The sequence below is a fragment of the Girardinichthys multiradiatus genome, chromosome 24 (genome assembly GCF_021462225.1).
Source record: "Girardinichthys multiradiatus isolate DD_20200921_A chromosome 24, DD_fGirMul_XY1, whole genome shotgun sequence".
NCBI classification, from domain to species: Eukaryota; Metazoa; Chordata; class Actinopteri; order Cyprinodontiformes; family Goodeidae; genus Girardinichthys; species Girardinichthys multiradiatus.
This window is the reverse complement of record NC_061816.1, coordinates 17,710,220-17,733,129: the sequence shown is the minus strand read 5'-3', so window position 1 is coordinate 17,733,129 and position 22,910 is coordinate 17,710,220. Positions and strand designations below refer to the sequence as shown.

General features: G+C 40.8%; 2 protein-coding genes across 2 annotated transcripts; both read left to right on the top strand.

The window, feature by feature from the left end:
* Positions 1–2,482: 2,482 nt before the first annotated feature.
* Positions 2,483–10,227, top strand: LOC124861277 (kelch-like protein 41b). Its single transcript, XM_047354852.1, has 6 exons — positions 2,483–3,714; positions 4,233–4,390; positions 4,707–4,814; positions 5,956–6,141; positions 7,254–7,400; positions 9,800–10,227. The coding sequence occupies exons 1-6, from the start codon at positions 2,605–2,607 to the stop codon at positions 9,909–9,911; spliced, it is 1,821 nt and encodes a 606-aa protein (XP_047210808.1). The 5' UTR covers positions 2,483–2,604; the 3' UTR covers positions 9,912–10,227.
* Positions 10,228–19,975: 9,748 nt separating this feature from the next.
* LOC124861193 (2-oxoglutarate receptor 1-like) lies at positions 19,976–21,153 on the top strand. The gene has a single exon (XM_047354715.1). It carries the CDS (start codon positions 19,976–19,978, stop codon positions 20,963–20,965), a length of 990 nt encoding a protein of 329 aa, XP_047210671.1. The 3' UTR covers positions 20,966–21,153.
* The last annotated feature ends 1,757 nt before the right edge of the window (positions 21,154–22,910 follow it).

Here is a 22,910-nt window from a genome sequence, read left to right as displayed (position 1 = left end):
TTCAAGTTTCAAGTCTCCTTGCTCCACCTGGTTTTCACGCCATATATTCACACCTGTTCTGTTAGTCGTCGCGGAAGCATCTCTCATGCTCATGTCTATCTCTCATTCTCATGTCTAGTTCTCTAACCAAGTCTTGTTTTTTTGATCATGCCATTCCTGTCTTGCCTGCCCGTTTGTTTTGTTCCTGCCTCCTTCTGAGTGTTAGTTTTTGTAATTAAACCTTTTCTTCACTTACCATCATGCTGCCTGCTCGTCTGCATTCTGGGGTCCAATATCAAGTAAACCATGACACCATGAGCAATATCCTGACATCCTGACTTCCAAGAGTAGAGCTAAAAAAAATAGAAAAAGTCTAAAACAAAATATTTGAAAAGTTCTTTGCACAACAGTAGAGAACTTATGGAAAAAACCAAAATAAAAGAACATGAGAGATGATTGAAGACTTACGTGCTACTGTCCGCACATTATAAATAACTTTCTCTTTGTGAAATAAATAAGTACATTTGTTAGTATTCATCAGTATAAAGAGTGATTTTTCTTTTTTTATCATTTTCTTTCACTGGGAGTAAACTTTTAAAACTGACGCACTTATCACCCTCTTCTGGGCAACATATGCTCTTGTTTTTGAATTTGACGCTTCAAGTTCAGTAGTAGGCTGTGTATTATTCTGTTACCCAGATGTACTGACTGACATTCTTACTGTACTGTGTAATACTTGGTTGAAAGTGTCAACCATTTAAATAAATCTGATCGTTATTAAAATATGCAAAAGGCTCATTAATGATTATAATTTAGGGCATCAGAATGAAGATACATCATGAATTTGTAATTAAAGTCTACAATCCATCCATCCATCCATCCCAAAAAAAATTCAGGGCAACCAGTTGCCTTCTCAACTTACCTAATTAGTAAATAGAGTCCAGAGGCACTCAGAGGTTTGTAAGAGAACATTAGTGGACAAACAGCATAATGGAGAACAAGGACCACAGCACATAATTCAGGGAGAAAGATCTGGAGGTTTAAAGCAGGGTTAGCCATGTCCCAAGCTTTGAACAAATCACAGAGCTCTGTTCAACCTATCATCTGAAAATGGAAAGAGTATGACACAGCTGCAAATCTAAAAAGACGTAACTGTTTATGTAAACTGACAGGCTGGGCAAGGAGAATCACAGAGGCAGCCAAGAGGCTAAACATACGGCCAGAGCTACAACAGGATGATGTAGCTCATGTGTTACAATGGCCTATTCAAAGTCCAGATTTAAATTCAATTAAAAATCGGAGGTAAATCTGACTGAGCTTGACCTAGTAAATTGTAAACCATGTATCCTTTCCCTTCCACCTTACAGTTATAATGCATAACTTTGTGTTTTTTTGTTACATAAAATCTCTGAAAAACGCATGAAAGTACATTCTATCTCAGTTTTCCTAAATATTGCTGTAGCTTTTAAAAAGTAGCAGAGCTCTCTTATGCAGATCAGCTCTCCCCTTCTGCTTAAATTACATTTTAGAGACTCCTCGACATGTAACGTAGTCTCATCTATCTTTAGTGCAGCAAGAGAAATGTTACCTAACTCTACGGTCTCTTCAAACTTTATCAGGCCGCAGAAATAAGACAGAGTCTAACAAGCAGCTATTGATTCAGACACATTATTTATGATAGCCTACCATTTATGAGGGAAAACGTGGATGCAAGCAGCCAGACATCAATTATGTTAGCAAAGAAAGGAAATTAATATTTCTAATTCTAAAATTAATATCTGTATATGGCATGTTTTGAGGGGTTTAAATGGAGAGCTTCACACACACACACACACACACACACACACACACACACACACACACACACACACACGCACACACACACACACACCTTGCTGATTTGTGGAAATAGCTGCTTGCTTGTGTCGCTCTCATCTGTTTTTCTCACAGCTGCCATGCTCGAAACTTCTTAGGTCCAATTATAGCTCAGCGGGTCTCTCCAGTATATGCTAGTTAACGCTAAGATGTGTTAAAAGAAAACAAAGGCTATGTAAGATGCAATTAATTACTAAATCAACTGTAGAGTCACATGTTAAACAAAACTTTTATCAGCAAAGTATTTTTATATATATCTTGGATCTGGATAAGATATAATGCTGCTTATTTTATAATAGGACTGGGGCAAATTAGATTATGTAAAAAAAAATGTATCGCCGTACTACAGTTAAAAAGAAGGTTAGAAATCAAACTATAGGCCTTGACAGCCATGTCTTTGCTGTTAATGGACCACATGACACTCTGGGAGCTGAATCATGGTGGCGTGTCTCCAGCCGAATATCCCAGCAGTTGCTACTTTCAGTCAGCGGTGGCAGGTGGTGGAGCCTAGGCTGGGGCTGTTCTCTGATTTGGCCCATTGAGATTCCACTGAAGTTGAAGCATGCTGGGGTTAGTGGGACCTATATTTAGAAGGGGAGGATTAAATTGCTCTGTCTTCACACTGGGAACCCTTTCTTTCCTCAGCCTTTTCCAGCCAGGACTGACTGCCAGACAGACCTTTGGCGACCATCTTCTTTCATTGTCCATTGAGGCTTTTGTTTTAGCTGCTGTTGCCTTTCTGTACTAGCTATGGACCCCAACGCTATCAAGGAGGAGCTGCGTCTTTTTCAGAGCACCCTGCTCCAAGACGGCCTAAAGGAGCTTCTGAATGAGAACAAGTTTGTGGACTGCACTCTGAAAGTGGGCGACCGCAGCTTCCCCTGCCATCGGCTAATCATGGCCGCATGCAGCCCTTACTTCAGGGATATCTTCTTCACAGAGGATGGAAAGGAGGTGGAAAACACCAAGGAGGTGGTCCTAGAGGATGTTAACCCCTCTGTCCTGGACATGATTATCCAGTACCTCTACTCAGCTGAGATTGACCTAACTGATGACAATGTTCAGGATATAATTGCTGTGGCAAACAGATTTCAAATCCCTTCTGTCTTCACTGTCTGCGTCAATTATCTTCAGAAGAAGCTGTCGTTGGTAAACTGCATGGCGATCTTCAGGATGGGCCTGGTGCTCAGCTGTCCCAGACTTGCTGTGGCAGCACGGAATTACATCGCAGATCGCTTTGAGCTTCTTCATAAGGATGAGGAATTCCTCAAGCTCGCAGCCCATGAACTGTTTGCTGTCATAGGTGGGGACTCGCTGAATGTTGAGAAAGAGGAGCTGGTATTTGAGGCAGTCATGGCCTGGGCCCGCCATGATAGAGAGAAACGCATTAAGGTCCTAAAGGATGCCTTCAACTGCATCCGTTTCCGACTGATGCCGGAGAAGTACTTCAAAGAAAAAGTAGAGAATGACGAGGTCATTAAAGCTGACCCGGAACTCCAAAAGATGATCCAAGTCATCAAGGATGCCTTCAAGGGGAAACTTCCTGACAAACACTTGAAGAAAGAAGGTGAGGAGGGGGCCAGCCAGGAAGGAGAGGAGGAGGACAGCCCATTCCCCGGTTTCCTTAATGACAACCGCAGACATGGCATGTTCGTCCGTGACTTCATTCTGATGATCAATGACACAGCAGCGGTAGCGTACGATGTCAACGAGAACGAGTGCTTCCTTGCTGCTATGTCAGAGCAGGTCCCCCGTAACCACGTTAGCTTGGTGACGCAACAGAACCAGCTGTACATCATTGGAGGACTGTTTGTGGACGAAGATAACAAGGACATGCCTTTACAATGCTACTTCTACTTGGTTAGTATCTCTAGAATTACTCGAATGACTTGTTGGACATGAAGTAGAAACTTTCTTAAAGCTTCCTAGGTAAGATGTTTTAAAAAGATTTAGACCAGTTTTATTTCTGTTAATTGCTGGAATCTCTACACATTTGGCTAAGCATAGCTTCAAGAACTACTGAAAGCATATAAAACTCTTTAACATTGAATGAATATCCTTTTAATTTGAATAAATATTAGAAATAAGTATACCTTGGTTTAAATGTGGCATAAGAATTGGAACATTTATGAACTTATTTTAGGGCACCTAAAGAACTCAGGAAACCAATAAACCAACAAAACAATTATTGTAAAAATATATTCAGCATTTAAGCACAAGGATAAAATCACAAAACACATTCTGCAAGCGAAATGTACCTACTCTATACAGATAGTCATAAAGACAATACATGACAGGGGACTTTCATACATATTTTCATATTAACTAGTACATATGAGGATTTTTGTCTTCAATTGTACCATTTGTTGCAACTGCAGTTTGATCCTTTCACATCTGAGTGGGTCGCCATGCCACCCATGCCTTCTCCGAGATGCCTTTTCAACATTGGTGAGAGCCAGAACCTGCTGTTCGCTGTGGCTGGAAAGGACCTCCACACCAACGAGTCGCTGGACACTGTAATGTGCTACGATGTTGAGTTAGTGGTATTACTTTTTTTCATGCAATGCCTTTTTCTCACCACATATTTTCAGGTGATAATTAACTTCAGATAATAAACAACTCTCTTTACAACCAAAAATAGTGTATATAAATCCATATTTATCAATATGTTGTTTTTATTTCATCTCACATTCCCTAATGAGTTGTGCCACAATTTCTACATGCAAATGTATAATATGTCAATCATTGTGTTAACAAAAATCAATGTTTCATCTCAAGTGTTTGTTAAACATGGACAGAAATATACCCAAATATAGCATATCTTTATATTTTAAAACTGTGACATTCTTTAGGAAGATGAGATGGACTGAAACAAAAAAGCTTCCTCTGAAGATCCATGGTCACGCTGTTGTTTCATACAAAGGTCTGGTCTACTGCATTGGAGGAAAAACAGATGACAAGTAAGTGTGTGTGGATGTGTCTGTGTATCCGAGCCAACGCTGTGAACTGCTGCTGTTCCTGATTTATTATCCTGCTAGCCAGGAAAACTGCAGGATACCCATCACAGACAACAATTACAGTGCCACAATCCAGGATTTTCTAATACACAACAATACTGGAAAATTGTGATCCCCTGCATCTCCTTTTGCAGCTATAACACAGCTACAGTTTATTTTCACTGCCTGGGCATACAGTACTGGTGCAATCACCATGCTTTCCAGGAACATTGATATCTTGAAATTTAATTTCATGTTGTGGCTAATAAACGTACTTAGATTCAATACTGTAACTAATAATGGACTACTCAAATAGCCCAGCTATTTCAGCTGTCAGTTATACAGTCATCAAGAGAAAATAGCTCTGCTTCTCCTGCCTTGAATTTCAGATGGTGAAGAACAAAACTGAGTTATCGGTTCAACAGAGTAAATTCAACAGAAGAATCAACCATATATAAAAAAAAATTACTGTTATGTGTTACAGCTCTTTAATAAAATTGAAATGTTAGATTATTTTGCCTGATCTAAAATCCTTTATGTTACACACTACACTAATAGATTGTACATTTACAGTACCTTGTAAACGCATTAATTCCCACAACATGATTCTGCCACCACCACGTTTGGCAAAATGTCAAATTTGCCTGCAGTGGATTTAATTTAGGGGTATCAAGGTAAATAGGGTCTGAATACAAATGCACGGCACAATTTACAGATTTTTATGTGTTTCATTTGTTTATTTTGTGTCACTCTATCAAATAAAATCTCAAAATACAAATTGATAGGTGTAATGTGGTAAAATGTTAACAGTTCATATTGTTTTCCATTTACATTTAAATAAACAATAAATATTAATCATTATTGAAATTTAAAGTTGCCACAGCCTGGGATGACACTGATTACTCCATTATCTCATTGTGAGGTGTCTATGTTTTATTTTTATTTTCTTGGAAAGAGTGTTGTGTCTGTGTTTCGTTAAAAAAGTTTTTAATGTATGATGCGAAATAACAACATAAAATTTAGAAATCCAGTTGATCCCAGAACATCATCTGGTTGATCTTTTGACCATCATTGCCCACATTCATTCCTGCTTGTGACCCCACAGCAAAGCCCTCAACAAAGTGTTTGCATACAATCACAAGCAATCAGAGTGGAGGGAGATGGCGGCCATGAAGACACCCAGAGCCATGTTTGGAGCTGTCATCCACAAGGGCAAGATCGTGGTGGCTGGCGGAGTGAATGAGGAGGGCCTCACTGCTTCGTGTGAAGCCTATGACTTTGCAACAAACAAGTATGTACAATTCATACAATGTCAATAAATTCTTTATTTTTATGTTACTAACAGCATTATACTCTGCCACATTATTAAGTAGAAATGTGCAGTTTAAGTAGTTAAAAATGCTTTTGGTGTAGCATTTACAAATCAAATCTTCAGTAAAACACAATGTATGACTGTGTCATACCTTTTAAAGAAATGGTTTATGCCAGTGTTAAACTGCTTCTTTTCTAACTTCCCATTGTGGCTAGCTTTGCTACAGTGCTAATGCTAGTTTGTACATAAAAAGTGTGGATTTTGTTTTAGTTGTTTTTTTAATTGTCCTTCTCCACAACAGTACTACATATTTTTGTGCTTGCATATTTGGTTATGAAAAACAAGTTGTTATTCTCACTGTTTCTCACTGTTTTCTGAGTCAAACCTCATTCATTCAACAGTGCTAAAGTAGTTCGGTGAGGCTGCTGGCTTGTTCAGTTCACCTGATCCGCTGCCTCTTCAAAATATGCTCCAAGTACACCGAGACTGGAGTAAACTGGGATTTTGTTATTTGTGCAGCAGTAGGTTACTGTGGTGCCAGGTTATGTTGGTATTTTTATCCCGGCGGGTGCACAGTCTGGTGATGGGGCAGACTAATACAGCCGTCAGCTTTGATCAGTGTAGCTTCACAAACTAATAGAGAAGCTGTTCTGCTGAGAAAACAACAAATCTAACATTGGTCTGTTGTAGAAGAGACCAATGACAGCTGAAATGGAGTTGTATATTGCGGATAGCAATATTTTCAGTTGGATTTGTTGAAATCACTAATGTGACTAACTGTTAGCCTTCCAGCTCTTTGAGGATATATCAACTTTTCTAAAAACACACTTCAAAAAGACATCAGAACTATTACTGATAAAATCTTTACAGAAACTTGCTTGAAAACATATTATCTCTTTAAAGTGCAGTGCAAAGATGTTTTAACTGTCTCAGACCTTATCAGTCGCTTTATAATTGTAACTGATCCAGGTACCAGATGGCATTCAATGTTTTATCCATGTGAGATGAGGGTGAAAGAGTTTATTCACTCCAGAAACACGTCTGTACCAACTGTAGGATAGTCCTAACCCTGGTTTGCTGTGTCTCTGCAGATGGGAGCCCTTCACAGAGTTCCCCCAGGAGAGAAGCTCCATCAACCTGCTGAGCACAGGCGGCCTCCTTTATGCCGTGGGTGGCTTTGCAATGGTTCAGATGGAGAACAAGGAGGTGGCTCCCACAGAGGTCAATGATGTCTGGCAGTAAGTCTTCCCAGGCTTTGGACACGAGACCGTTGTACTTTGCCATTTTACTGATTAAACAAACTGTCTGAATGTGAATGATTTAAATACATTTTATCTAGGCACATTTCAATAAATATGCCTAGTTGAACTTATTCAAGTTTAACAGCTAAAATATGCCTAAATACATTCGCAAACTTTAAACCAAATATTAAACGTATTCTAACTCATTCTAACTCATTTCAAGTTAATAGTTTGTCCTTTGTGTTGAAAGGAAACATAAAATAAGAATTAGTTGGTGATTAGCAATAAAACCTTAGTGAAAAAGTAATAAACTTTTAAAATCCACTCTCATAAGGAAGAATGTCAACCTTTCCCCTGACAGTCACAGAATGCTTGATCTATTACTCAGTGGGTTAAAGACAGAATATATGATCATTTTTGTAACTTTTACTTTCTAATAGTTTTTAGGTTTGTAGTTCACTTTATGTTTTAATTTTTCCATTAATGACAACCATAGATATGCTGAAAAACATGGGATAAAAACTCGAGTACAAGGGAGCCACACGTTACTGAAGACTGCTAACACTGTAACTTGGATACTGTTGGGTACCCCAAATAAAGAGAGTGATATAAAAGTTTTTACTTCATAAAATGAAAGGTTTTTTTTAATCTGGCGAGGAGCAGAAGGAGGAAGCCAAAGACTTGCTGTCTGAAAGCAGTAGCTTGGAGACCTATCAAACCAGCACAAAATGAATAGATGAAGTATGTGTTTTACCCAAGATGGTTACTATTGTACTTCCCTACAATACTACATTATTAATACTACTTCTGCTACAGTATTGTGGTTGTCAAATCCTAATTCCAAAGATACACAATTCAAACTCTAAGTTTGTCTGCAGTTAGCTTACTGATAAAATGTTTGAGACTAAAAAGACACTTCAATGGAAGAGTGTAACGATGATGCAACTCAACCAGAACCCAAAACGCAGCCAGACAAGAGAATGGTTAACCAAAAGTTTTAATATAAAAAAATAATAATAATAATTGGGTAGAAGAGGTTCCACAGAAGTGGTCAGACAGGAAGGACAGGAATTGAGGTTTATCAGGGAATTGAAATCCAGCCGGGGAGGAAGGGGAAGTGGACAACAGGAGGTCTTAGGGGTTCCAGGAACAAACAGGAGACATAGAATATTTCCACCAACCAGATGCAGAAGCGGGAGACAATCCAAGGTAAAGCACTGGAGGGTTTCAGGCAGGGATAGTCCAGTAATCCAGAGACAAAGTCAGAGACAGGCAGGTTTCAGCAACGTGAGGTCAGGACTTTTCCGAACAGCAGAAGGACAAGGCACAAATCTGTGGTCAAAAAACAGGCAGGATCAGATAACCAGAAAAAACTCTTGAAACATGAATCAAGGCTTGAAAGCTGTGACAGAGGCAACAGACAATCTCGCACTGAGCTGGTGACGAGCAGCTGATTAAATAGGAGCAGCCCAGTGCAGGTGAAGGCAATGAGTAATCAGCACAGTCAAGGTGAGCTGAAGGGCTGGAATCATGACAGAAGAGATGTTTAAACACTGTGCTATACTAACAAAATATTGCTAGTAAAAATATACTTCTGATGCTTGTTATTAGTTTAAGAATGTACTTTCTTACCTTATAAACTTAATGCTCACAAACAACAGCTGCGGTCTCCTTAGTGGTCTGTCTGTTGACTTCCTGCTTGTATCTTTATCCATCAGCTTTGAGTTGTTCCTTTATCTCAAAATTCAAGATTCAACTTTTTATTTAGAATCCTTTGGCATGAATGAATTTTAAAGAATAATCTTTTTTTTTGTGGGGGTTGAAAAATTAACATACCTTACCTGTGTTTACTTCCAGGGAGCCCTCCATTTTTCAAAATGACTTATCCTTTTTGAAAACCAGTAAAAAGGCCAATTGTGTATTTATGTTTCATACTTTCAAGATTTTCATTGCTTTTAAATATATTTGCATTTGAAGATGCTGCCATTGCTAACACGTTTCAGCATTAGCGGTAGTTTTATCATTAGTTTTAGCATTTGCGCTCTCGCTGTACTAGCTAAAGCTGGACACAAGCTTAAATTCTTCCCCAACAAAGAAACTTTCTCAACTGCAAGATCTTAACTTTTACTAAGTAGATATAGTTACTCATTAAGCCACCTATATGAACATATCAGCCTTATATTGTTGATGAATGATGGATCACTGATCACTGATCACTGAAACAAAGCATGCATAGTTAATGTTCTTAGAAATGAACCATTTTTAACCATCAAATTTGTAATCTGACACGCTTAAATTAAATGTAATAATGTGGATTGGAAATATGTAATACCCTCAAATTCCTTTTAATACTCTGTGCTTGTTGTTAGTTACAAATCTCCTCTTGTTCCTATTAGGTATGAGGATGACAAGAAGCAGTGGAGCGGCATGCTGAGGGAGATGCGCTATGCAGCAGGCTCCTCTTGTGTGCCTATGCGCCTCAACGCTGCCAGGATGCCCAAATTGTAGACAGAACCATTTTTCTACTCAACCCCATCTATTTAAAGGCTTCCAAAGACACCCCCCCCCCCCCCCCCCCCCCCCCACCTCTCCTCCTCCTCCTCCTGCAAACTGCTTCTAAGGCATTGGGTTGATCTTTGACATTAATTTTTTCTCTGAATTCAGAGGATTTTTATCTGTACAATAAAAGCTTCCTTCATCTGCTGCTTCAAAGATGCCTCATCCCCTCAGCATAAAAAGGTGTCACAATTCAATCTGATCTCTAAATCTCTGTTTACACAATTTTAGCTCATCTTTTGTAAAAAATAAAAAAAAATAACTTCTACTTCCTGCCTCCTCCTTTGCTTTTTGTGCTTTCTGAGGGCAGCCAAGGGTAGCAGGGAATGCATAGTTGTAGAAACTGACAGGTAAAGAAGGAAGTGAAAACTAACAGCGACTGTCACATTGACACTAAATAACTGAGTAATGATTGTTAAATACAAGACTTACATCTGTGTCAACATGACTGCTGGGACAAAACACAGGGTTGAAAAAACATTCAGTGATAATGTGCAGAGTTGGGATGGATCTCTGCATTTTTAACCCTGGCTGTGAAGAAAATTTGTTCACACTAAATAAATAAAAGGTTTAAGTTTGCTTTGATTCAAATTATTCTAACAATGGAAATCAGAATAGGGGAAATTACACAACATTTACATAAATTTGCACGTGCACTAGAGCTAAAGTGCTGCTCAGAATTTCACATACTATGTTCACATATTGTGTTTGAGCATCTGCTAAGTAACTGCTTGAGGTACTCATCTGTACAGGTCCTTCTCAAAATATTAGCATATTGTGATAAAGTTCATTATTTTCCATAATGTCATGATGAAAATTTAACATTCATATATTTTAGATTCATTGCACACTAACTGAAATATTTCAGGTCTTTTATTGTCTTAATACGGATGATTGTGGCATACAGCTCATGAAAACCCAAAATTCCTATCTCACAAAATTAGCATATCATTAAAAGGGTCTCTAAACGAGCTATGAACCTAATCATCTGAATCAACGAGTTAACTCTAAACACCTGCAAAAGATTCCTGAGGCCTTTAAAACTCCCAGCCTGGTTCATCACTCAAAACCCCAATCATGGGTAAGACTGCCGACCTGACTGCTATCCAGAAGGCCACTATTGACACCCTCAAGCAAGAGGGTAAGACACAGAAAGAAATTTCTGAACGAATAGGCTGTTCCCAGAGTGCTGTATCAAGGCACCTCAGTGGGAAGTCTGTGGGAAGGAAAAAGTGTGGCAGAAAACGCTGCACAACGAGAAGAGGTGACCGGACCGTGAGGAAGATTGTGGAGAAGGGCCGATTCCAGACCTTGGGGGACCTGCAGAAGCAGTGGACTGAGTCTGGAGTAGAAACATCCAGAGCCACCGTGCACAGGCGTGTGCAGGAAATGGGCTACAGGTGCCGCATTCCCCAGGTCAAGCCACTTTTGAACCAGAAACAGCGGCAGAAGCGCCTGACCTGGACTACAGAGAAGCAGCACTGGACTGTTGCTCAGTGGTCCAAAGTACTTTTTTCGGATGAAAGCAAATTCTGCATGTCATTCGGAAATCAAGGTGCCAGAGTCTGGAGGAAGACTGGGGAGAAGGAAATGCCAAAATGCCAGAAGTCCAGTGTTAAGTACCCACAGTCAGTGATGGTCTGGGATGCCGTGTCAGCTGCTGGTGTTGGTTGACTGTGTTTTATCAAGGGCAGGGTCAATGCAGCTAGCTATCAGGAGATTTTGGAGCACTTCATGCTTCCATCTGCTGAAAAGCTTTATGGAGATGAAGATTTCATTTTTCAGCACGACCTGGCACCTGCTCACAGTGCCAAAACCACTGGTAAATGGTTTACTGACCATGGTATCACTGTGCTCAATTGGCCTGCCAACTCTCCTGACCTGAACCCCATAGAGAATCTGTGGGATATTGTGAAGAGAACGTTGAGAGACTCAAAACCCAACACTCTGGATGAGCTAAAGGCCGCTATCGAAGCATCCTGGGCCTCCATAAGACCTCAGCAGTGCCACAGGCTGATTGCCTCCATGCCACGCCGCATTGAAGCAGTCATTTCTGCAAAAGGATTCCCGACCAAGTATTGAGTGCATAACTGTACATGATTATTTGAAGGTTGACGTTTTTTGTATTAAAAACACTTTTCTTTTATTGGTCGGATGAAATATGCTAATTTTGTGAGATAGGAATTTTGGGTTTTCATGAGCTGTATGCCAAAATCATCCGTATTAAGACAATAAAAAACCTGAAATATTTCAGTTAGTGTGCAATGAATCTAAAATATATGAATGTTAAATTTTCATCATGACATTATGGAAAATAATGAACTTTATCACAATATGCTAATATTTTGAGAAGGACCTGTACTTGTTTGTTCAACCACTTATTTTTATTTTGTAGGTGTCATTTTCACTCTGTGTGAATTGGAGAAAATCACAACAAATTCAAACTTGAGCTCTTGTTTTGAAAAATCATTGGTTATTGGAAGTATCATCATTCCACCCAAAAAGTTTGAGAAGTTATACATTGAGAAGTTTAAGAAAAACATTTTTTAAAGTCAATATATAAATATATAAACAACAACCCATAACATATTCCTAAAACAATTTAATCAACACTTCTTACTGTGGCATTTAACAGTTCTTTATTCAGGAGTGAAGGCCTGTTGAATCAACACAAAGTAAAATGAAATTGTGCAGTGGAAGGAAAATCATACATGGTTTTGATAGAACCAGATTTCACTGTATTTACAGCTGCAAGTCTGTTGGGGTATGTCTCTACCAGATTTGTTCATCTACTGTTGAAATATCTGCCCATTCTTCATTGCAAAGTAGCTCAAGTTCAGAATGGTAGGAGAGCATATCTGAAAATCAGTTTTTAAATCTTCCCACAGATTGTTCTTGGGTTTAAGTCTGGACTGTCAGGATTTGGAGTTCTGCTGCCTACTGCTTACATCTTTTCGACACTAGGTGCCACCAGTAGGAGTGTACCTGAGCCGACAGGTGTTGTGCATCTACTCATCAGCTGGGAAGCATATAGAGGAAGGTTGCCAACACCTTGGCGCCTGAGTGTTTTTGCCTCCGTGGCAATTTCTGGCCAGCTCTGAAATCTTTGCATGATTTTTACCATGGATATCTTTTGAAGGATCTGTTGTTGCGAACTCTAACTTGCTTTGTTACCTGTTCCAGGTGTGAATCCTACCTGATCTGTTCCAGTCGTCCGTAGTGGCTAAGGCTACTTCCTGATCTAGTCGGTGCATGGCAAGGTGAACTCCTTTCCTGACATTTATTTTCTCCCTGGCGGGTTATTCCGTAATCTCCAGTAAGATACATTTATGTTGGTTCATGTTTCTGAGGTTCAGCTATTTATCTTTTCTCTTTGAGTTTTCACAGTAAGGAAGATTAGACTCGTCGCTCCTGTTGTTCCTGATCAATCTTTCAATAAAAACGTATTCCTTTTACAAAGTTCTCTGAGAGTCTCTGCATGAGGGTTAAGTCGGCTGTAAAAATCATGACAGAACACTCAGGCCAGCCTAACCCAGCGGAGAACCTTCAGAGAACTTTAGCTGAACATAGTCAGCAAATTCATACGCACAGTTCTACTCTCCAAACCCTCCTAGATAGACAGCTGCAAACAAACCAGCAGCTGGAGCATTTGGCATCACTGTTTCAAGGTGCTTGTAGTTCTGAGTCTGCCGCACCCTTTGGGGGTGCTGCTGAGCCACTGGAGGCCCAACATCCACCACCTTTTCGAGATGTTTCTTCTCCTCATCTTGAGAGGTTTTCCGGAGAGATGGGTGGATGTCGTGGTTTTTTACTTCAGTGTAGGTTGGTGTTTAACCGGTCACCTCGAGCTTTTTCGCATGATGAGGGTAAGATTTCTTATGCTTTGAGTTTGTTAACTGGAAGGGTGCTCCGATGGGTGGAGGCAAGGTTTTCCAACTGCACTGGTTTCAGGTTGTCATATGAGGATTTCATTAACGAGTTTAAACGGACGTTTGACGTAGCTTCAGATCAGTTCTGTATTGCCCGCAAATTGTGGGCGTTGAAACAACAGAATCGTCCTTTAGCTGACTTTTCTATCGATTTTCGTACATTAGCTGTATCCTCAGGCTGGAACGAAAGCGCGTTAAAGGCGGCGTTTTTCCAGTCTTTGAACGAGCCCATAAAGGACGAATTAGTCCTTGTAGATGAACCAGAAGAATTAGATAAGTACATTGATTTAGCTATCCGCATTGATTCTCGCCTACGGGAAAGGAGGAGGAATCGCTCCGAGAGAGCGTTGGAGCGAACCTCTCCGTTTCCTCCATCCCCGTCTGAGGGATGTCTCAATTCATGTTTACAGTCAGCCATCTGTCCTACAACCCCTGGTGAGGAAGGTATGGAGGAGGAACTCTCAGACTTAACCAGAGTTCCCCCCGAGTATCATGATCTTAAGATGGTCTTTAGCAAGTCTCGGGCCCTGTCTCTACCGCCTCATCGACCATACGACTGTGCCATTAATCTTCTTCCTGGTGCCCCTCCAGCCGACTCTACAGCATCTCCGGGCCGGAAAGAAAAGTAATGGAAAAACATATTGCTGAGTCTTTAGCTGCTGGGGTTATTTGTCCCTCTTCGTCTCCTTTAGGGGCAGGTTTCTTCTTTGTGGGGAAAACAGATGGAGGTTTACGCCCTTGTATAGATTACAGGGGTTTGAACACAATTACTGTTAAAAACAAATATCCTCTTCCTCTGCTAGCTTCTGCGTTTGAGCCTGTACATGGCGCTGTTGTTTTCTCTAAGCTGGACCTCAGAAATGCCTACCACTTAGTCAGAATCCGCAAGGGAGACGAGTGGAAGACAGCATTTAAGACTCCTCTGGGGCATTTCGAGTACTTGGTGATGCCTTTTGGCCTAAGTAATGCCCCAGCAGTTTTTCAAGCTCTCGTCAATGACGTGTTGAGAGATTTTTTGAATATTTTTGTATTTGTGTACCTGGACAATATTTAAATTTTTTCCAGGAGTCTAGAGGAACACCGCCACCATGTGAGACAGGTTCTACAGCGTCTCCTTGAAAACAGACTGTTTCTTAAGATGGAAAAGTGCGACTTCCATCAGTCAACAATCAGTTTCCTGGGTTTTGTTCTGGAGGAGGGACAGGTTCGTGCCGACCCAGGAAAGGTCCGAGCAGTAATGGACTGGCCAGTATCTGACTCGAGGAAGAAGTTGCAGCAGTTCTTGGGGTTTGCCAACTTCTACTGAAGATTTATTAGGAATTACAGCCAGGTGGCGGCCCCATTGAATGCGCTAATTTCCACAAAGACGACCTTCAGCTGGGGTTTGGAAGCTGAGACTGCCTTCACCCGGCTGAAAAGACTGTTCTCCCAAGCGCCTATTCTGATCCATCCAGATTCTACGAAAAAGTTTACCCTGGAAGTAGACGCCTCAGATACTGAGGTGGGAGCGGTGCTCTCCCAGCTTTCTGATCAGGATGGAAGGCTTCATTCATGCGCCTTTTTCTCCCATCGATTGACCCCTGCTGAACGAAACTTCCAGGTTGGAGACAGAGTGTTGCTGGCCATTAAGTTGGCCGTAGAGGAGTGGAGGTATTGGCTGGGGGGCGCTGAACATCCTGTGTTGGTCTGGACAGACCATAAAAATCTGTCATACATTCAGTCAGCTAAGTGTCTCAATGCACGTCCATCACGTTGGTCTCTTTTCTTTTCTCGATTTAAACAGTCTATTTCTTTTAGACCAGGTTCCAAGAACATCAAACCAGACACTCTATCCCGCCAATTTGAACCTGAAGATACAGAGAAACATACCGAGTCTATCCTGCCGCCTAGCTGTACCGTGGGCTCTTTAACCTGGGAGATAGAGGACTTTGTGCGGCGAGCTCTCCCTGATGATCCTGGGCCAGGAACTGGACCTCCTGGAAGGACCTATGTTCCAGCATCAGTGCGATCCAGAGTGATTGGCTGGTTTCATTCATCCAAGTTCTTCGCTCACCCTGGTGTCAGTAGGACTATTGCAGCAATCACCAGACGCTATTGGTGGCCGTCCCTTCACAAAGACGTCAAGGAGTACGTGACGGCCTGTACCACATGCGCTAGAACTAAGTCTTCTAATCGACCCTCTAGAGGCTTACTTCAACCTCTCAGCATCCCTGGTCGACCCTGGTCCCATGTGGCCTTGGACTTCGTCACGGGTCTACCATGTTCTCACGGAATGACTGTTATTATGACCATTATTGACCAATTCTCCAAGGCCTGCCACCTGGTTCCTCTCCGAAAGCTGCAATCGGCCCTCCAAACTGCTAAATTGATGGTCAAACATGTTTTTCGCCTACATGGCATCCCCTGTTGCCAGTTGTCCGACAGGGGCCCTCAGTTTACTTCCCGTGTCTGGTGACATTTCTGTGAAGCCCTAGGGGCAAAGGTGGCGCTAACTTCCGGTCATCATCCCCAAACTTGGAGGTGGCCCTGCGGTGTGTGACGTCCACCTGCCCCGCTGAATGTAGTGACCACATGGGGTGGATCGAATACGCCCACAACTCTCATGTCTCCTCAGCCACCGGTTATTTACCTTTTGAGGTTTCGTTGGGATACCAACCTCCGTTTTTCCCGTCGGAGGAGAAGGACATCATGGTTCCTACTGTACAACACCACATACGGAGATGTAAACGGGTTTGGAACGCCGCCAGCCGGGCGCTTCACCAGACAGCTGCCCGAAACAAGCGCTATGCAGACCGTCGAAGACTGCCTGCTCCTAGTTACCTCCCTGGTCAGAAGGTTTGGCTCACCGCAAGGGACATTCCACTCAAGTCCCTGTCCAGAAAGCTCTCTCCCAGGTTCATCGGACCCTATGTAATTGATTCTCTCGTGGGTCCTGCATCTATTCGCCTTCGTCTGCTTCCTAGTCTCCATGTTCACCCTGTTTTTCAGGTTTATCAGTTGAAACCTGTTCAGACCAGCACGCTCTGCCCTCCGGCCTTGCCCACTCCGCCCGCCCGGGATTTTCAGGGCCACCCTGTGTACCCTGTTCGCCGCATTGTGGCCTCTCGACGACGGGGACGTGGACATCAATACCTCGTTGACTGGGAGGGGTATGGTCCGGAGGATCGCTCCTGGGTTCCGGGTTCCTTCATTGTTGATCCCTCTTTGATCCGGGATTTCCGGGCCCACCAAGCAACGTCTTCTGCACCGCCAGGAGGCGGCCGTTGAGGGGGAGGTGGTGTCAAGATTTGGAGTTCTGCTGCCTGCTGCTTACACCTTTTCGACACTAGGTGCCACCAGTAGGAGTGTACCTGAGGCGACAGGTGTTGTGCATCTACTCATCAGCTGGGAAGCATATAGAGGAAGGTTGCCAACACCTCAGCGCCTGAGTGTTTTTGCCTCCGTGGTAATTTCTGGCCAGCTCTGAAATCTTTGCATGATTTTTACCATGGATATCTTTTGAAGGATCTGTTGTTGCGAACTCTAACTTGCTTTGTTACCTGTTCCAGGTGTGAATCCTACCTGATCTGTTCCAGTCGTCCATAGTGGCTAAGGCTACTTCCTGATCTAGTCTGTGTATGGCAAGCTGAACTCCTTTCCTGACATTTATTCTCTCCCTGGCGGGTTATTCCGTAATCTCCAGTAAGATACGTTTATGTTGGTTCATGTTTCTGAGGTTCAGCTATTTATCTTTTCTCTTTGTGTTTTCACAGTAAGGAAGATTAGACTCGTCGCTCCTGTTGTTCCTGATCAATCTTTCAATAAAAACGTATTCCTTTTACAACGTTCTCTGAGAGTCTCTGCATGAGGGTTAAGTCGGCTGTAAAAATCATGACATGGACTTTAACTGGACCATTCTAACATAAACATGTTTTGATCAAAACCATTCCATTTTAATGTATGTTTAGGGTCACTGTGAATACTAAAAGAAAATAAAACGCGTAAAGAAAAACTAGACTCTTTGAAGAGCAGTGAGAAGACCAAAGTCTGGGTCATTAGAAACTCTTTTTAGAGAAGCTAATGACTTAAGACATTTTTTAAGTGTTGCATTAACACAGTGGGCTTTTGCTTTCTGCACATTTCCCAGACTTCCTTGTTTTTTTTAATGACAAACCGAGAGTAGTCTATGCCAGATTTACGATAGCAGTTGCCAAACTCTTCCAACCACGTGTTAGCGGGTGAAAAATTAACAAAGACCTCAATTGTAACACTTGTCTTTTCTGAACAAAGCTACTCTCAGGAGTTTGATTTAACAAGACAAAATAAATATTTCATTCTCTCCGCCCCTCGCTCATTTCCTGCTAATTCACTTGAAACCTGACCTTCATCAGTTTTAAGAATGACACAGGAATGCTGGCCACAAGTGGCTAAAGGTGAATAACACAACAGTGCACCTTCAAACTGAAATATGCTGGAGTTCCCCCCTGGGTGTGGAAGACTGGAAATATAGGGAGTGGGAGGTGGTGAGATCAAGGAATGGAAGTGAAAACAAAGACGACACACAAGGGACTTGGACTGCAACCTGATGAGGACACAATAATTAAAAGTAAGTAAAACAATATATAAAAAATAGATGTATTTGTATATACAGTATTTTTTTTTTCAATATTTATTTACTTCTATGACTGTGATTCTGAAATGATGTTTCAATTGTAATACCAAATGAATGTTCCAACAATGTTAGATCAGTGTCAATGTGTGGCATATAAGCAGAAAATTGCAATTCTCTCATCCATAATAAGAGACGTTTCACTGGCAGAGCTACGGTTGTGATATCCTTAGAGGCTTTCACAGACCAAGCTGTTGACAAGGAAACCGGATATTGTTTGCTTCTTTCCCACTGAGGTGGCTTGATTGCTTCCTTTCTTCCCCGCTCTGCTCACCTCGTGCTTTTCAGTCCAGCTTTCCCCTTTCTTCCTCCTGCAGTAATTGCTGCTGACTGTGTAACAACAGATATGGAAGCAGAGTTTCACTGCTAGTCGGTTTTTCATTGTCAATTTGTACTCACACAACATTGTTAGGTCAGCTGTTGACAAGAGCTACACCAGCTGACCTTCACCTGGATGATTGGTGACCCTAAAATAACCCTTGTCTGTCTATTAGTGAGCATGTTCACTGTAGTTTTATAGACATTACTTTTAGAATGATTGATATTGGCATATAAGACCTGTAAGAACTGTAAAGCTTTTCTATTCAACAATAAAAAAATATTGTTCTAAAATTTAAGTAAATTTTCCTTCTATTATACATGTATAAGAAAACAGACAGAATTCATCTTTTTTGCTGTAGCACAATCTCAGTCTGTAGAAAAAAATACAATATGGTTTATTCTTCCATGTTTAAAGAAAAGAAAATCAAACTTGTTTGTGCATAAGGAAGTGTTTAAATTTCAACAATCTCACTAAAATGGTTTAGATGTTTATTGTCACTGACTGCATCAGTTTTTATTTAGGTTGATTTTTGAAGAGAAATTATGTGAGTTTAAAAGCTAATTACCTTTAAATAATTCTTTTGAAATTCAAACAATTGTTAAAATTTATTTAAATAAATTTGCTAAACGTACATTTAGCTTATTGTTTTCCATTTTTAAAAAGAAACAAAAGATGTCTGTTTTTTGACTAAGGTATAAAATGTAACTGAATTGGTTTCCCTGACACTTATTATGTGCCACTCACTAGCATTGATGCCCTCAGTGTTACAAAGCTCAGCAAGCTAACAAGTTTGACTTTAGCATTAGCACTAAACTAGCTAAAGCTAAACCAAACCTTCCTTACTCAACCACAAGCATCGGCTTGACTTTAGTATTAATTTTACCCTAGCATTAGCCTGACGTTTGGTAGCAAGTTTGACTTTAGTTTCAATTTGACTTTAGCATTAGTGCTGTCATAAGTAAATATCATGTGTCAAGAAAAAGGCAGTCTGCAGGTCAGTAGCCTATAGAGTATCACTTTCTCAGGTGATTTATTCAAAAGCAAGATAAATGTGTTTCTCCACTGTTTATTTTACTGGTAGAAATCTGATGTTTCTTTTTTCCAGCAGGGCTTTTTCATGGCTGGGCTCAATAACAGCTGCACTGATTTGGAATCGCTCCTGAAACATTACTACCTATCTGTCTCTTATGGCATAATCTTTATCGTGGGCCTGGTGGGAAACATATTGTCTATCAGCATTTATCTGGCGAAACTGCGTCCTTGGAAGAGCAGCAGCATCATTATGGTCAACCTGGCACTAATGGATCTACTCTATGTCCTCACCATGCCCTTTTTGGTCTACTACTACAGCAACATGGAATCATGGATGCTTGGCGACTTCATGTGCCGCTTTGTGCGGTTTGCCTTTCATTTTCACCTATATGGGAGCATCCTGTCCCTGTCTTGTGTTGCTGTTTTTCGTTTCGTGGTGGTGATCCAGCCGCTATGGGTGATACAAGTGCAACAGAAGATTTGGGGTATAGTTGCTTGCTTAGTTGTCTGGACTGTCGCTGCTGCTGAAGTTACACCAATGCTTACCATCATATTCCTAACCCATAAGGACAACATGACATTTTGTGTTGACTTTGCTAACACAGAACCAGTTGTCAGCATTCGGGAGTATAACTGGTTGCTCACTGCGTTCGGGTTTGCTCTACCCTTAGTGCTGGTGTTCATCTGTTACATTGGGATTGTGAAACAGCTCACTGGTGGATCCAGCACTACCAGTTCCTACAGGATGCGAGCACGGCGTGTGACCGTCTTCATCCTAGTGGTGTTTGTCATGTGCTACCTGCCATACCACACCTTGCGAGTACTGTGGGTTGAAATTCAAATCAGTTCTTCAACACAATGCACAAAGTACATAGTGAATGCAGCTTATATTATCTCACGGCCTTTGGCTGGACTTAACACATTCTTTAACCTGGCTTTGTACACTCTCTCAGGCGATAGTTTCAAGAAGGCCTTTCTGGACATATTTTGTTGGGAAGAATGGGTGAACAAAGCGAGATCTCGGCTCCACCTGAATATTTTTAACCGAGCAGAGAATGACATGGCTGCTGCATAACTTAGAACCACAGACTTCTTTTTGTAAGCAAACAGCCGAATGGACACTAGCACTAGCATAACTGGACAATTAGCTCTGACTGTATATATAGGCAAGTTCAAGTATTTTCTGTCTTACTTGAGTGGTATGTCTTTTTCATATTTAAAACAGTAGCCAAGACAAATGGTACTTCTGTGTCACATTTTACAGTACCTTGCCAAATTACTAATATCCATTGAAACTGTAAATTGTTTTCAAATGTGTTAATAAATAAAAGTCTGAAACGAGTGGAGAACATTTGTATTGAACACCCTTTACTCTGATTTATTCCCATACATAAAAATCAAGTGCAACCAAATACATGTAATGCTTGTTTAAGAAATGGGTTGGCCCATTCTGCTCACTGGGTTAACTTACCGCCTTTCCCAGTAAAACATAATTTAGTCTTTCAAACTTTTCTGAGGAGTTTTATATTGGATAAGCCCATTAAAACTGACCCATGAATCATTCAGACATAAAGCCTGAATGATTCATGATATATTGGTTCTTGTGTGCAACCAATATGACTTACATTTTTCCCTCATTTTGAGCCACCACTGAGCCAGTTTCCAAGGTTAATTAGTGGCCATGACTTAGATTCATGTTTTTATTTTGACCCTCATTCTCCCCATATTATAAATTATAAAAGACATATTATGTCTCTTTTTTTTACAAGCTGATATTATTTCCCAAGACCTAAAGGTTTTTGTCAGTAGCGTTCTCAAACAGCCTCATTTGTGCAACTAAATTGTTAAAGGCTAACTGCAGCACTCATAATGTTTAGGATAAAATGGTTGTATAAACATAAATCACCTTAAGCCTGGAAAAGAGTAAAAATCATCCAGTAGAGCATGGGCAACCAGTCTAGTTCAGACCTGTATTGGTTTTATTCCCTTTAATGGTAAAAGGACTTTTGACAGTTTGCAGGTGTGGGTTAACACAATACCAAAAAGGAGAGATATCAGCAATAATTTCACAAAACTACTTGATCCATGAACAGATGTTTGGCTGTTGAGGCAAACCCAAACACAGCAGACACGCCTTATAACTGTTTAGCATGGCAGTTGGAGGCTGATGATTTGAGCATGTTTCACAGCCACAGGATATGCACACCTTGCAGTCATTCAATTCATGTATTGAATCGCAGCTACAAACAGTGTCACAAGTGCTGGAGCTTCAATATCTTACCAATATAGACATTTAGCAAAGTGGCTATTCAATTGCCTTTGATAAAATTTGACAACATTTTAGGGAAAACTCAGTCAGATTAAACTTAGACTAAAGAAATCAATTGATCGTACATATTTTTTGGACGGTAAACTGTAACCTGAATTATAATTCATAAAATTTGATACGATTTAACAAGATTTTTAGCTATTCGCCCAGAGCTCATCTTGCTTGGTTAACAAAATGAGAAATAAACTGCAGAGTGCTATCTTTTCTGTCAAAGGTAAGATTCTTATTCTTTGTGGGATATGAACATTTCTAAAACAAGCAGCCTTTGCACCGACTTGTCCACAATGTTTAGGCAACATTAAAGAATTTTAAACATTGCATCCTAGAGTTTATTCTTTCAGAACCTTGTCGAGAGAAAAGATGTGTGAGATCTGTTCAAAATTTTCAAAATGAACAGGTGTTTGCAGCATTTTGTTCTTTCTGAGGAACCGTAAGAGTTCCTGTAAGCCCTATTTTTCAGCTCTACAAGTTGCTTTCTCAGTCTCACATCAATGTTGTTTGAACTGACCCTAGGTATGAGCCTCAGGTTCTGCCATTAGCAGCTTTTTGATGATTTTGGATATTCAGTTTTAGTTTACACTGCACAGAGACCACTGAGTGACATTAATTTCAACACTGTCAGTGTATAGCACCCTGATGGAGCTTCTTTTTTAGTAGTTAAAAGTTTTATTCTGGGAGCTTGCATGTTTAC

What these genes read in the sequence shown, in the direction of transcription:
- LOC124861277 (XM_047354852.1), top strand. Translation starts at nt 2,605, where the DNA reads ATGGACCCCAACGCTATCAAGGAGGAGCTGCGTCTTTTTCAGAGCACC. An exon ending in TACAATGCTACTTCTACTTG is followed by an intron (nt 3,715 to 4,232) that starts GTTAGTATCTCT and finishes TTGCAACTGCAG; the next exon opens with TTTGATCCTTTCACATCTGA. An exon ending in GGAGGAAAAACAGATGACAA is followed by an intron (nt 4,815 to 5,955) that starts GTAAGTGTGTGT and finishes GTGACCCCACAG; the next exon opens with CAAAGCCCTCAACAAAGTGT.
- LOC124861193 (XM_047354715.1), top strand. Translation starts at nt 19,976, where the DNA reads ATGGCTGGGCTCAATAACAGCTGCACTGATTTGGAATCGCTCCTGAAA.